The sequence below is a fragment of the Bombina bombina genome, chromosome 1, assembly GCF_027579735.1.
Source record: "Bombina bombina isolate aBomBom1 chromosome 1, aBomBom1.pri, whole genome shotgun sequence".
Lineage (NCBI taxonomy): Eukaryota > Metazoa > Chordata > Amphibia > Anura > Bombinatoridae > Bombina > Bombina bombina.
This window is the reverse complement of record NC_069499.1, coordinates 1,416,127,640-1,416,141,251: the sequence shown is the minus strand read 5'-3', so window position 1 is coordinate 1,416,141,251 and position 13,612 is coordinate 1,416,127,640. Positions and strand designations below refer to the sequence as shown.

Here is a 13,612-nt window from a genome sequence, read left to right as displayed (position 1 = left end):
ACAAAAACAAGTGGAAAAACTATAATAAACAGGTTTATATATATATATATATATATATATATTTCTCCAACATAGGTGTGTCCGGTCCACGGCGTCATCCTTACTTGTGGGATATTCTCTTCCCCAACAGGAAATGGCAAAGAGCCCAGCAAAGCTGGTCACATGATCCCTCCTAGGCTCCGCCTACCCCAGTCATTCTCTTTGCCGTTGTACAGGCAACATCTCCACGGAGATGGCTTAGAGTTTTTTAGTGTTTAACTGTAGTTTTTCATTATTCAATCAAGAGTTTGTTATTTTCAAATAGTGCTGGTACGTACTATTTACTCAGAAACAGAAAAGAGATGAAGAATTCTGTTTGTATGAGGAAAATGATTTTAGCAACCGTAACTAAAATCCATGGCTGTTCCACACAGGACTGTTGAGAGCAATTAACTTCAGTTGGGGGAACAGTTTGCAGTCTCTTGCTGCTTGAGGTATGACACATTCTAACAAGACGATGTAATGCTGGAAGCTGTCATTTTCCCTATGGGATCCGGTAAGCCATGTTTATTACGATTGTAAATAAGGGCTTCACAAGGGCTTATTTAAACTGTAGACTTTTTTTGGGCTAAATCGATTGATATTAACACTTATTTAGCCTTGAGGAATCATTTATTCTGGGTATTTTGATTTAATAATATCGGCAGGCACTGTTTTAGACACCTTATTCTTTAGGGGCTTTCCCAAAGCATAGGCAGAGTCTCATTTTCGCGCCGGTGTTGCGCACTTGTTTTTGAGAGGCATGGCATGCAGTCGCATGTGAGAGGAGCTCTGATACTCATAAAAGACTTCTGAAGGCGTCATTTGGTATCGTATTCCCCTTTGGGTTTGGTTGGGTCTCAGCAAAGCAGATACCTGGGACTGTAAAGGGGTTTAAAGCTTAAAACGGCTCCGGTTCCGTTATTTTAAGGGTTAAAGCTTCCAAAATTGGTGTGCAATATTTTCAAGGCTTTAAGACGCTGTGGTGAAAATTTGGTGAATTTTGAACAATTCCTTCATGTTTTTTCGCAATTGCAGTAATAAAGTGTGTTCAGTTTAAAATTTAAAGTGACAGTAACGGTTTTATTTTAAAACGTTTTTTGTACTTTCTGATCAAGTTTATGCCTGTTTAACATGTCTGAACTACCAGATAGACTGTGTTCTGAATGTGGGGAAGCCAGAATTCCTATTCATTTAAATAAATGTGATTTATGTGATAATGACAATGATGCCCAAGATGATTCCTCAAGTGAGGGGAGTAAGCATGGTACTGCATCATTCCCTCCTTCGTCTACACGAGTCTTGCCCACTCAGGAGGCCCCTAGTACATCTAGCGCGCCAATACTCCTTACTATGCAACAATTAACGGCTGTAATGGATAATTCTGTCAAAAACATTTTAGCCAAAATGAACCCTTGTCAGCGTAAGCGTGGATGCTCTGTTTTAGTTACTGAAGAGCATGACGACGCTGATATTAATATCTCTGAAGGGCCCCTAACCCAATTTGAGGGGGCCAGGGAGGTTTTGTCTGAGGGAGAAATTACTGATTTAGGGAACATTTCTCAGCAGGCTGAATCTGATGTGATTACATTTAAATTTAAATTGGAACATCTCCGCATTTTGCTTAAGGAGGTATTATCCACTCTGGATGATTGTGAAAATTTAGTCATCCCAGAGAAACTATGTAAAATGGACAAGTTCCTAGAGGTGCCGGGGCTCCCAGAAGCTTTTCCTATACCCAAGCGGGTGGCGGACATTGTTAATAAAGAATGGGAAAGGCCCGGTATTCCTTTCGTCCCTCCCCCCATATTTAAAAAATTGTTTCCTATGGTCGACCCCAGAAAGGACTTATGGCAGTCAGTCCCCAAGGTCGAGGGAGCGGTTTCTACTTTAAACAAACGCACCACTATTCCCATAGAGGATAGTTGTGCTTTCAAAGATCCTATGGATAAAAAATTAGAAGGTTTGCTTAAAAAGATGTTTGTTCAGCAGGGTTACCTTCTACAACCCATTTCATGCATTGTCCCTGTCACTACAGCCGCATATTTCTGGTTTGATGAACTGCTTAAGGTGCTCGATAGTGACTCTCCTCCTTATGAGGAGATTATGGACAGAATCAATGCTCTCAAATTGGCTAATTCTTTCACTCTAGACGCCTCTTTGCAATTGGCTAAGTTAGCGGCTAAGAACTCTGGGTTTGCTATTGTGGCGCGCAGAGCGCTTTGGTTGAAATCTTGGTCGGCTGATGCGTCTTCCAAGAACAAGCTACTAAACATTCCTTTCAAGGGGAAAACGCTGTTTGGTCCTGACTTGAAAGAGATTATATCTGATATCACTGGGGGTAAGGGCCACGCCCTTCCTCAGGATCGGCCCTTCAAGGCAAAAAATAGACCTAATTTTCGTCCCTTTCGTAAAAACGGACCAGCCCAAGGTGCTACGTCCTCTAAGCAAGAGGGTAATACTTCTCAGGCCAAGCCAGCTTGGAGACCAATGCAAGGCTGGAACAAGGGAAAGCAGGCCAAGAAACCTGCCACTGCTACCAAGACAGCATGAAATATTGGCCCCCGATCCGGGACCGGATCTGGTGGGGGGCAGACTCTCTCTCTTCGCTCAGGCTTGGGCAAGAGATGTTCTGGATCCTTGGGCGCTAGAAATAGTCTCCCAGGGTTATCTTCTGGAATTCAAGGGACTTCCCCCAAGGGGGAGGTTCCACAAGTCGCAGTTGTCTTCAGACCACATAAAAAGACAGGCGTTCTTACATTGTGTAGAAGACCTGTTAAAAATGGGAGTGATTCATCCTGTTCCATTAAGAGAACAAGGGATGGGGTTCTACTCCAATCTGTTCATAGTTCCCAAAAAAGAGGGAACGTTCAGACCAATCCTAGATCTCAAGATCTTAAACAAATTTCTAAAGGTCCCATCGTTCAAGATGGAAACCATTCGAACTATCCTTCCTTCCATCCAGGAAGGTCAATTTATGACCACGGTGGATTTAAAGGATGCGTATCTACATATTCCTATCCACAAGGAACATCATCGGTTCCTAAGGTTTGCATTCCTGGACAAACATTACCAGTTCGTGGCGCTTCCTTTCGGATTAGCCACTGCTCCAAGGATTTTCACAAAGGTACTAGGGTCCCTTCTAGCGGTGCTAAGACCAAGGGGCATTGCAGTAGTACCTTACCTGGACGACATTCTGATTCAAGCGTCGTCCCTTCCTCAAGCAAAGGCTCACACGAACATTGTCCTGGCCTTTCTCAGATCTCACGGCTGGAAAGTGAACGTGGAAAAGAGTTCTCTATCCCCGTCAACAAGGGTTCCCTTCTTGGGAACAATTATAGACTCCTTAGAAATGAGGATCTTTCTAACAGAGGCCAGAAAAACAAAGCTTCTGGACTCTTGTCGGATACTTCATTCCGTTCCTCTTCCTTCCATAGCTCAGTGCATGGAAGTGATCGGGTTGATGGTGGCGGCGATGGACATAGTTCCTTTTGCGCGCATTCATCTAAGACCATTACAACTGTGCATGCTCAGTCAGTGGAATGGGGACTATACAGACTTGTCTCCGAAGATACAAGTAAATCAGAGGACCAGAGACTCACTCCGTTGGTGGCTGTCCCTGGACAATCTGTCTCAAGGGATGATGTTCCACAGACCAGAGTGGGTCATTGTCACGACCGACGCCAGTCTGATAGGCTGGGGCGCGGTCTGGGGATCCCTGAAAGCTCAGGGTCTTTGGTCTCGGGAAGAATCTCTTCTACCGATAAATATTCTGGAACTGAGAGCGATATTCAATGCGCTCCAGGCCTGGCCCCAGCTTGCGAGGACCAGGTTCATACGGTTTCAATCAGACAACATGACGACTGTGGCGTACATCAACCATCAGGGGGGAACAAGGAGTTCCCTAGCGATGGAAGAAGTAACCAAAATTATTCTTTGGGCGGAGTCTCACTCCTGCCACCTGTCTGCTATCCACATCCCAGGAGTGGAAAATTGGGAAGCGGATTTTCTGAGTCGTCAGACATTGCATCCGGGGGAGTGGGAACTCCATCCGGAAATCTTTGCCCGAGTCACTCACCTGTGGGGCATTCCAGACATGGATCTGATGGCCTCTCGTCAGAACTTCAAAGTTCCTTGCTACGGGGCCAGATCCAGGGATCCCAAGGCGGCTCTAGTGGATGCACTAGTAGCACCTTGGACCTTCAAACTAGCTTATGTGTTCCCGCCATTTCCTCTCATCCCCAGGCTGATAGCCAGGATCAGCAGGAGAGGGCGTCGGTGATCTTGATAGCTCCTGCGTGGCCACGCAGGACTTGGTATGCAGATCTGGTGAATATGTCATCGGCTCCACCTTGGAAGCTACCTTTGAGACGAGACCTTCTTGTTCAGGGTCCGTTCGAACATCCGAATCTGGTTTCACTCCAGCTGACTGCTTGGAGATTGAACGCTTGATTTTATCGAAGCGAGGATTCTCAGATTCTGTGATCGATACTCTTGTTCAGGCCAGAAAGCCTGTGACTAGAAAGATTTACCACAAAATTTGGAAAAAATATATCTGTTGGTGTGAATCTAAAGGATTCCCTTGGGACAAGGTTAAGATTCCTAGGATTCTATCCTTCCTTCAAGAAGGATTGGAGAAAGGATTATCTGCAAGTTCCCTGAAGGGACAGATTTCTGCCTTGTCGGTATTACTTCACAAAAAGCTGGCAGCTGTGCCAGATGTTCAAGCCTTTGTTCAGGCTCTGGTTAGAATCAAGCCTGTTTACAAACCTTTGACTCCTCCTTGGAGTCTCAATTTAGTTCTTTCAGTTCTTCAGGGGGTTCCGTTTGAACCCTTACATTCCGTTGATATTAAGTTATTATCTTGGAAAGTTTTGTTTTTAGTTGCGATTTCTTCTGCTAGAAGAGTCTCAGAATTATCTGCTCTGCAGTGTTCTCCTCCTTATCTGGTGTTCCATGCAGATAAGGTGGTTTTACGTACTAAACCTGGTTTTCTTCCAAAAGTTGTTTCTAACAAAAACATTAACCAGGAGATTATCGTACCTTCTCTGTGTCCAAAACCAGTTTCAAAGAAGGAACGTTTGTTGCACAATTTGGATGTTGTTCGCGCTCTAAAATTCTATTTAGATGCTACAAAGGATTTTAGACAAACATCTTCCTTGTTTGTTGTTTATTCAGGTAAAAGGAGAGGTCAAAAAGCAACTTCTACCTCTCTCTCTTTTTGGATTAAAAGCATCATCAGATTGGCTTACGAGACTGCCGGACGGCAGCCTCCCGAAAGAATCACAGCTCATTCCACTAGGGCTGTGGCTTCCACATGGGCCTTCAAGAACGAGGCTTCTGTTGATCAGATATGTAGGGCAGCGACTTGGTCTTCACTGCACACTTTTACCAAATTTTACAAGTTTGATACTTTTGCTTCTTCTGAGGCTATTTTTGGGAGAAAGGTTTTGCAAGCCGTGGTGCCTTCCATTTAGGTGACCTGATTTGCTCCCTCCCTTCATCCGTGTCCTAAAGCTTTGGTATTGGTTCCCACAAGTAAGGATGACGCCGTGGACCGGACACACCTATGTTGGAGAAAACAGAATTTATGTTTACCTGATAAATTTCTTTCTCCAACGGTGTGTCCGGTCCACGGCCCGCCCTGGTTTTTTTAATCAGGTCTGATATTTTATTTTCTTTAACTACAGTCACCACGGTACCATATGGTTTCTCCTATGCAAATATTCCTCCTTAACGTCGGTCGAATGACTGGGGTAGGCGGAGCCTAGGAGGGATCATGTGACCAGCTTTGCTGGGCTCTTTGCCATTTCCTGTTGGGGAAGAGAATATCCCACAAGTAAGGATGACGCCGTGGACCGGACACACCGTTGGAGAAAGAAATTTATCAGGTAAACATAAATTCTGTTATATATATATATATATATATTAAACCTTAAAGGGACAGTTTACCCTAAACGTCTCCTCTTTAATTTGTTTCCAATGATCCAGTTTACCTGCTGGAGTGTATTACTTTGTTTGCAAATAGCTCCTTTGCATTTATATTGGCATTTAAAATAGCTAATTTCTCCAACATAGGTGTGTCCGGTCCACGGCGTCATCCTTACTTGTGGGATATTCTCCTCCCCAACAGGAAATGGCAAAGAGCCCAGCAAAGCTGGTCACATGATCCCTCCTAGGCTCCGCCTTCCCCAGTCATTCTCTTTGCCGTTGTACAGGCAACATCTCCACGGAGATGGCTTAGAGTTTTTTAGTGTTTAACTGTAGTTTTTATTATTCAATCAAGAGTTTGTTATTTTAAAATAGTGCTGGTATGTACTATTTACTCTGAAACAGAAAAGAGATGAAGATTTCTGTTTGTAAGAGGAAAATGATTTTAGCAACCGTTACTAAAATCGATGGCTGTTCCACACAGGACTGTTGAGAGGAATTAACTTCAGTTGGGGGAACAGTGAGCAGACTTTTGCTGCTTGAGGTATGACACATTCTAACAAGACGATGTAATGCTGGAAGCTGTCATTTTCCCTATGGGATCCGGTAAGCCATTTTTATTACAGAAAGAAAAAAAGGGCTTCACAAGGGCTTTCTAAGACTGTAGACATTTTCTGGGCTAAATCGATTTATATTTTATACTCCATAGCCTTGAGGAATTATTTTAATCTTGGGAATTATGTAAAATAACCGGCAGGCACTGTATTGGACACCTTATTCTCTAGGGGCTTTCCCTAATCATAGGCAGAGTCTCATTTTCGCGCCTGTATTGCGCACTTGTTTTTGAGAAGCATGACATGCAGATGCATGTGTGAGGAGCTCTGATACATAGAAAAGACTTTCTGAAGGCGTCATTTGGTATCGTATTCCCCTTTGGGCTTGGTTGGGTCTCAGCAAAGCAGATACCAGGGACTGTAAAGGGGTTAAATATAAAAACGGCTCCGGTTCCGTTATTTTAAGGGTTAAAGCTTCCAAATTTGGTGTGCAATACTTTTAAGGCTTTAAGACACTGTGGTGAAATTTTGGTGAATTTTGAACAATTCCTTCATACTTTTTCGCAATTGCAGTAATAAAGTGTGTTCAGTTTAAAATTTAAAGTGACAGTAACGGTTTATTTTAAAACGTTTTTTGTACTTTGTTATCAAGTTTTTGCCTGTTTAACATGTCTGAACTACCAGATAGACTGTGTTCTGAATGTGGGGAAGCCAAGGTTCCTTCTCATTTAAATAGATGTGATTTATGTGACACAAAATTTAGAGAAAATGATGCCCAAGATGATTCCTCAAGTGAGGGGAGTAAGCATGGTACTGCATCATCCCCTCCTTCGTCTACACCAGTCTTGCCCACACAGGAGGCCCCTAGTACATCTAGCGCGCCAATACTCCTTACTATGCAACAATTAACGGCTGTAATGGATAATTCTATCAAAAACATTTTAGCCAAAATGCCCACTTATCAGCGAAAGCGCGACTGCTCTGTTTTAGAAAATACTGAAGAGCATGAGGACGCTGATGATATTGGTTCTGAAGGGCCCCTACACCAGTCTGAGGGGGCCAGGGAGGTTTTGTCTGAGGGAGAAATTTCAGATTCAGGGAAAATTTCTCAACAAGCTGAACCTGATGTGATTACATTTAAATTTAAATTGGAACATCTCCGCGCTCTGCTTAAGGAGGTGTTATCCACTCTGGATGATTGTGAGAATTTGGTCATTCCAGAGAAACTATGTAAAATGGACAAGTTCCTAGAGGTCCCGGGGCCCCCCGAAGCTTTTCCTATACCCAAGCGGTTGGCGGACATTGTAAATAAAGAATGGGAAAGGCCCGGTATACCTTTCGTCCCTCCCCCCATATTTAAAAAATTGTTTCCTATGGTCGACCCCAGAAAGGACTTATGGCAGACAGTCCCCAAGGTCGAGGGGGCGGTTTCTACTCTAAACAAACGCACCACTATACCCATAGAAGATAGTTGTGCTTTCAAAGATCCTATGGATAAAAAATTAGAAGGTTTGCTTAAAAAGATGTTTGTTCAGCAAGGTTACCTTCTACAACCAATTTCATGCATTGTTCCTGTCACTACAGCCGCGTGTTTCTGGTTCGATGAGCTAGAAAAGGCGATCAATAATAATTCTTCTTCTTATGAGGAGATTATGGACAGAATTCGTGCTCTCAAATTGGCTAATTCTTTCACCCTAGACGCCACTTTACAATTGGCTAGGTTAGCGGCGAAAAATTCTGGTTTTGCTATTGTGGCGCGCAGAGCGCTTTGGTTAAAATCTTGGTCAGCGGATGCGTCTTCCAAGAACAAATTGCTTAACATTCCTTTCAAGGGGAAAACGCTGTTTGGCCCTGACTTGAAAGAGATTATCTCTGATATCACTGGGGGCAAGGGCCACGCCCTTCCTCAGGATAGGTCTTTCAAGGCCAAAAATAAACCTAATTTTCGTCCCTTTCGCAGAAACGGACCAGCCCCAAGTGCTACGTCCTCTAAGCAAGAGGGTAATACTTCTCAAGCCAAGCCAGCCTGGAGACCAATGCAAGGCTGGAACAAAGGAAAGCAGGCCAAGAAACCTGCCACTGCTACCAAGACAGCATGAGATGTTGGCCCCCGATCCGGGACCGGATCTGGTGGGGGGCAGACTCTCTCTCTTCGCTCAGGCTTGGGCAAGAGATGTTCTGGATCCTTGGGCGCTAGAAATAGTCTCCCAAGGTTATCTTCTGGAATTCAAGGGGCTTCCCCCAAGGGGGAGGTTCCACAGGTCTCAATTGTCTTCAGACCACATAAAAAAACAGGCATTCTTACATTGTGTAGAAGACCTGTTAAAAATGGGAGTGATTCATCCTGTTCCATTAGGAGAACAAGGGATGGGGTTCTACTCCAATCTGTTAGTAGTTCCCAAAAAAGAGGGAACATTCAGACCAATCTTAGATCTCAAGATCCTAAACAAGTTTCTCAAGGTTCCATCGTTCAAAATGGAAACCATTCGAACTATTCTTCCTTCCATCCAGGAAGGTCAATTCATGACCACGGTGGATTTAAAGGATGCGTATCTACATATTCCTATCCACAAGGAACATCATCGGTTCCTAAGGTTCGCATTCCTGGACAAGCATTACCAGTTTGTGGCACTTCCGTTCGGATTAGCCACTGCTCCAAGGATTTTCACAAAGGTACTAGGGTCCCTTCTAGCGGTGCTAAGACCAAGGGGCATTGCAGTAGTACCTTACTTGGACGACATTCTGATTCAAGCGTCGTCCCTTCCTCAAGCAAAGGCTCACACGGACATTGTCCTGGCCTTTCTCAGATCTCACGGGTGGAAAGTGAACGTAGAAAAAAGTTCTCTGTCTCCGTCAACAAGGGTTCCCTTCTTGGGAACAATAATAGACTCCTTAGAAATGAGGATTTTTCTGACAGAGGCCAGAAAATCAAAACTTCTGAACTCTTGTCAAATACTTCATTCTGTTCCTCTTCCTTCCATAGCGCAGTGCATGGAAGTAATAGGTTTGATGGTAGCGGCAATGGACATAGTTCCTTTTGCGCGCATTCATCTAAGACCATTACAACTGTGCATGCTCAGTCAGTGGAATGGGGACTATACAGACTTGTCTCCGACGATACAAGTAAATCAGAGGACCAGAGATTCACTCCGTTGGTGGCTGTCCCTGGACAACCTGTCACAGGGGATGAGCTTCCGCAGACCAGAGTGGGTCATTGTCACGACCGACGCCAGTCTGGTGGGCTGGGGCGCGGTCTGGGGACCCCTGAAAGCTCAGGGTCTTTGGTCTCGGGAAGAATCTCTTCTCCCGATAAATATTCTGGAACTGAGAGCGATACTCAATGCTCTCAAGGCTTGGCCTCAGCTAGCAAAGGCCAAGTTCATACGGTTTCAATCAGACAACATGACGACTGTTGCGTACATCAACCATCAGGGGGGAACAAGGAGTTCCCTGGCGATGGAAGAAGTGACCAAAATCATTCAATGGGCGGAGACTCACTCCTGCCACTTGTCTGCAATCCACATCCCAGGAGTGGAAAATTGGGAAGCGGATTTTCTGAGTCGTCAGACATTTCATCCGGGGGAGTGGGAACTCCATCCGGAAATCTTTGCCCAAATCACTCAATTGTGGGGCATTCCATACATGGATCCGATGGCCTCTCGTCAGAACTTCAAGGTTCCTTGCTACGGGTCCAGATCCAGGGATCCCAAGGCGACTCTAGTAGATGCACTAGTAGCACCTTGGACCTTCAAACTAGCTTATGTATTCCCGCCGTTTCCTCTCATCCCCAGGCTGGTAGCCAGGATCAATCAGGAGAGAGCATCGGTGATCTTGATAGCTCCTGCGTGGCCACGCAGGACTTGGTATGCAGACCTGGTGAATATGTCATCGGCTCCACCATGGAAGCTACCTTTGAGACGAGACCTTCTTGTTCAAGGTCCGTTCGAACATCCGAATCTGGTCTCACTCCAACTGACTGCTTGGAGATTGAACGCTTGATCTTATCAAAGCGAGGGTTCTCAGATTCTGTCATTGATACTCTTGTTCAGGCCAGAAAGCCTGTAACTAGAAAAATTTACCACAAAATATGGAAAAAATATATCTGTTGGTGTGAATCTAAAGGATTCCCTTGGGACAAGGTAAAAATTCCTAAGATTCTATCCTTCCTTCAAGAAGGTTTGGAGAAAGGATTATCTGCTAGTTCCTTGAAAGGACAGATTTCTGCCTTGTCTGTGTTACTTCACAAAAAACTGGCAGCTGTGCCAGATGTTCAAGCCTTTTTTCAGGCTCTGGTTAGAATCAAGCCTGTTTACAAACCTTTGACTCCTCCTTGGAGTCTCAATTTAGTTCTTTCAGTTCTTCAGGGGGTTCCGTTTGAACCCTTACATTCCGTTGATATTAAGTTATTATCTTGGAAAGTTTTGTTTTTGGTTGCAATTTCTTCTGCTAGAAGAGTTTCAGAGTTATCTGCTCTGCAGTGTTCTCCTCCTTATCTGGTGTTCCATGCAGATAAGGTGGTTTTACGTACTAAACCTGGTTTTCTTCCGAAAGTTGTTTCTAACAAAAACATTAACCAGGAGATAGTCGTGCCTTCTTTGTGTCCGAATCCAGTTTCAAAGAAGGAACGTTTGTTGCACAATTTGGATGTTGTTCGTGCTCTAAAATTCTATTTAGATGCTACAAAGGATTTTAGACAAACATCTTCCTTGTTTGTTGTTTATTCTGGTAAAAGGAGAGGTCAAAAAGCAACTTCTACCTCTCTCTCTTTTTGGATTAAAAGCATCATCAGATTGGCTTACGAGACTGCCGGACGGCAGCCTCCTGAAAGAATCACAGCTCATTCCACTAGGGCTGTGGCTTCCACATGGGCCTTCAAGAACGAGGCTTCTGTTGATCAGTTATGTAAGGCAGCGACTTGGTCTTCACTGCACACTTTTACTAAATTTTACAAGTTTGATACTTTTGCTTCTTCTGAGGCTATTTTTGGGAGAAAGGTTTTGCAAGCCGTGGTGCCTTTCATCTAGGTGACCTGATTTGCTCCCTCCCTTCATCCGTGTCCTAAAGCTTTGGTATTGGTTCCCACAAGTAAGGATGACGCCGTGGACCGGACACACCTATGTTGGAGAAAACAGAATTTATGTTTACCTGATAAATTACTTTCTCCAACGGTGTGTCCGGTCCACGTCCCGCCCTGGTTTTTTAATCAGGTCTGATAATTTATTTTCTTTAACTACAGTCACCACGGTATCATATGGTTTCTCCTATGCAAATATTCCTCCTTTACGTCGGTCGAATGACTGGGGAAGGCGGAGCCTAGGAGGGATCATGTGACCAGCTTTGCTGGGCTCTTTGCCATTTCCTGTTGGGGAGGAGAATATCCCACAAGTAAGGATGACGCCGTGGACCGGACACACCGTTGGAGAAAGTAATTTATCAGGTAAACATAAATTCTGTTTTTGCCCATGGTATCCCTAACTATACTGAAGATTTCTATAGGCAATAGAAAAACTGTGTAAATATAGCCAGCAGAAGAAATTACACTCCCAGTAGGAGGTAGAAGAGATGAGCAATAAAATGTTAGTTTAAATTGTTCTCTCTAAGTATTGGGCTTTGGTATACAGACACAGATAATATAAAGAAGTATATGTGTTTGTACAGAATGTGATACAATAATGAGATTTTATTTTGCTGCAAGCTCAACCCATTTTAATGGGTTTTTGTTTCAAAGTACAAAACCAGCTATTTCATATACAAAAATAAACCCAAAACAATATGCCATACATTTGATACTCTGCAGCTTGTTTAACAAGTCATTGGAAACGTATATAGGGAAAACACTGTCCCTTTAATGGAAGAAAACTCAATATTTTAGAATGACTGCCTTATGTCTGAATGCAGTTTTATGAATCTGTAATTTGTTCATATTGACATATATCCTAAGCAGGTTGTGTTTTTTGTTTTGTTTAGTTTTTTTGGTTGATTTTAAATGTGCTTTGAGTATTAATATGTCTTTATTATTACTGTCTAACACAACTTTACTTTCTCTTAAATAAAGGTGGAAGGAACTAATAGAGGAAGCGGCTAAAAGTGCGATGAGAAAGCCATCCAGTTCTATAAAACGCAACGCTCAGGAACAAGCCAAAACAAGGTCACCCTCTGCCAGGTGAGAGCGCAAACGCATAAATAAGTGGGTGAATGCAGGATTTTACATTTCCTTTCTACAGGTACAACAAAAATAGGAAACGTTTACATGTGAGTTGTTGTACCTTAAAGAGGTAGTCCACATGTATTTCTTGATTGTCAAATACAGCGTTATAGGGACATGACACCCACATTTTTTCTTTTATGATTTAGAAAGAGAATGCAATTTTAAACATCTTTCTAATTTACTTATATTATCTAATTTGTTTTATTCTCTTGATATTCTTTGCTGAAAAGCATATCTAGATATGCTCAGTAGCTGCTGATTGGTTGCTGCACACAGAAGCCTCGTGTGATTGGCTCACCATGTGCATTGCTTTTTCTTCAACTAAGGATATCTAAAAAATGAAGCAAAATAAATAATGGAAGTAAATTGTAATGTTGTTTACATTTCTATTCTCTATCTGAATCATGAAAGAAAGATTTTGGGTTTAGTGGCCCTTTAAGTGGAACAAGGAAGTAACTTGATGATCTGCGGGAAGCATTTTGGAAGTAGTCGTAGGGTGCTAGACCATTACACATGCTTGTGATTAGATCTGATTGCTAGTCAGAGCAACTGAGATTGATGATGTCAGTTTGGTTGTCAAATTGTTTCATTTCACTTCAGAGTATTTACAACATGGTTATGATTGCACAAGTCTTGGTTAAAGTGATGGTAAAAACTCCCCTTTTTAAATTCCGATCTGGAATGTTAGTGATATTTTAGATAGTTTAATTCATCAGTTGTAATTAAAGGGACAGTAAAGGCAAAATTAAACTTCCATTGTTCGGATAGAGCATGCAATTTTAATCAACTTTCCAATTTACTTCTGTTATCAAATTTGCTTCTTTCTCTTGGTATCTTTTTTTGAATAGTAAAATTAGATGGGTTCATAAGAGCGCATGAGTTTGCATATGTCTTTAGTATA

General features: G+C 43.0%; 1 protein-coding gene across 1 annotated transcript in view; it reads left to right on the top strand.

The window, feature by feature from the left end:
- ARHGEF11 (Rho guanine nucleotide exchange factor 11) overlaps positions 1-13,612 on the top strand; it is a 497,471-nt gene that overhangs the window by 408,838 nt on the left and 75,021 nt on the right. The window contains exon 32 of the mRNA XM_053719923.1: positions 12,559-12,666. Within this exon, the coding sequence (XP_053575898.1) occupies positions 12,559-12,666 (108 nt within the window). The remainder of the gene's footprint in view (positions 1-12,558; positions 12,667-13,612) is intronic.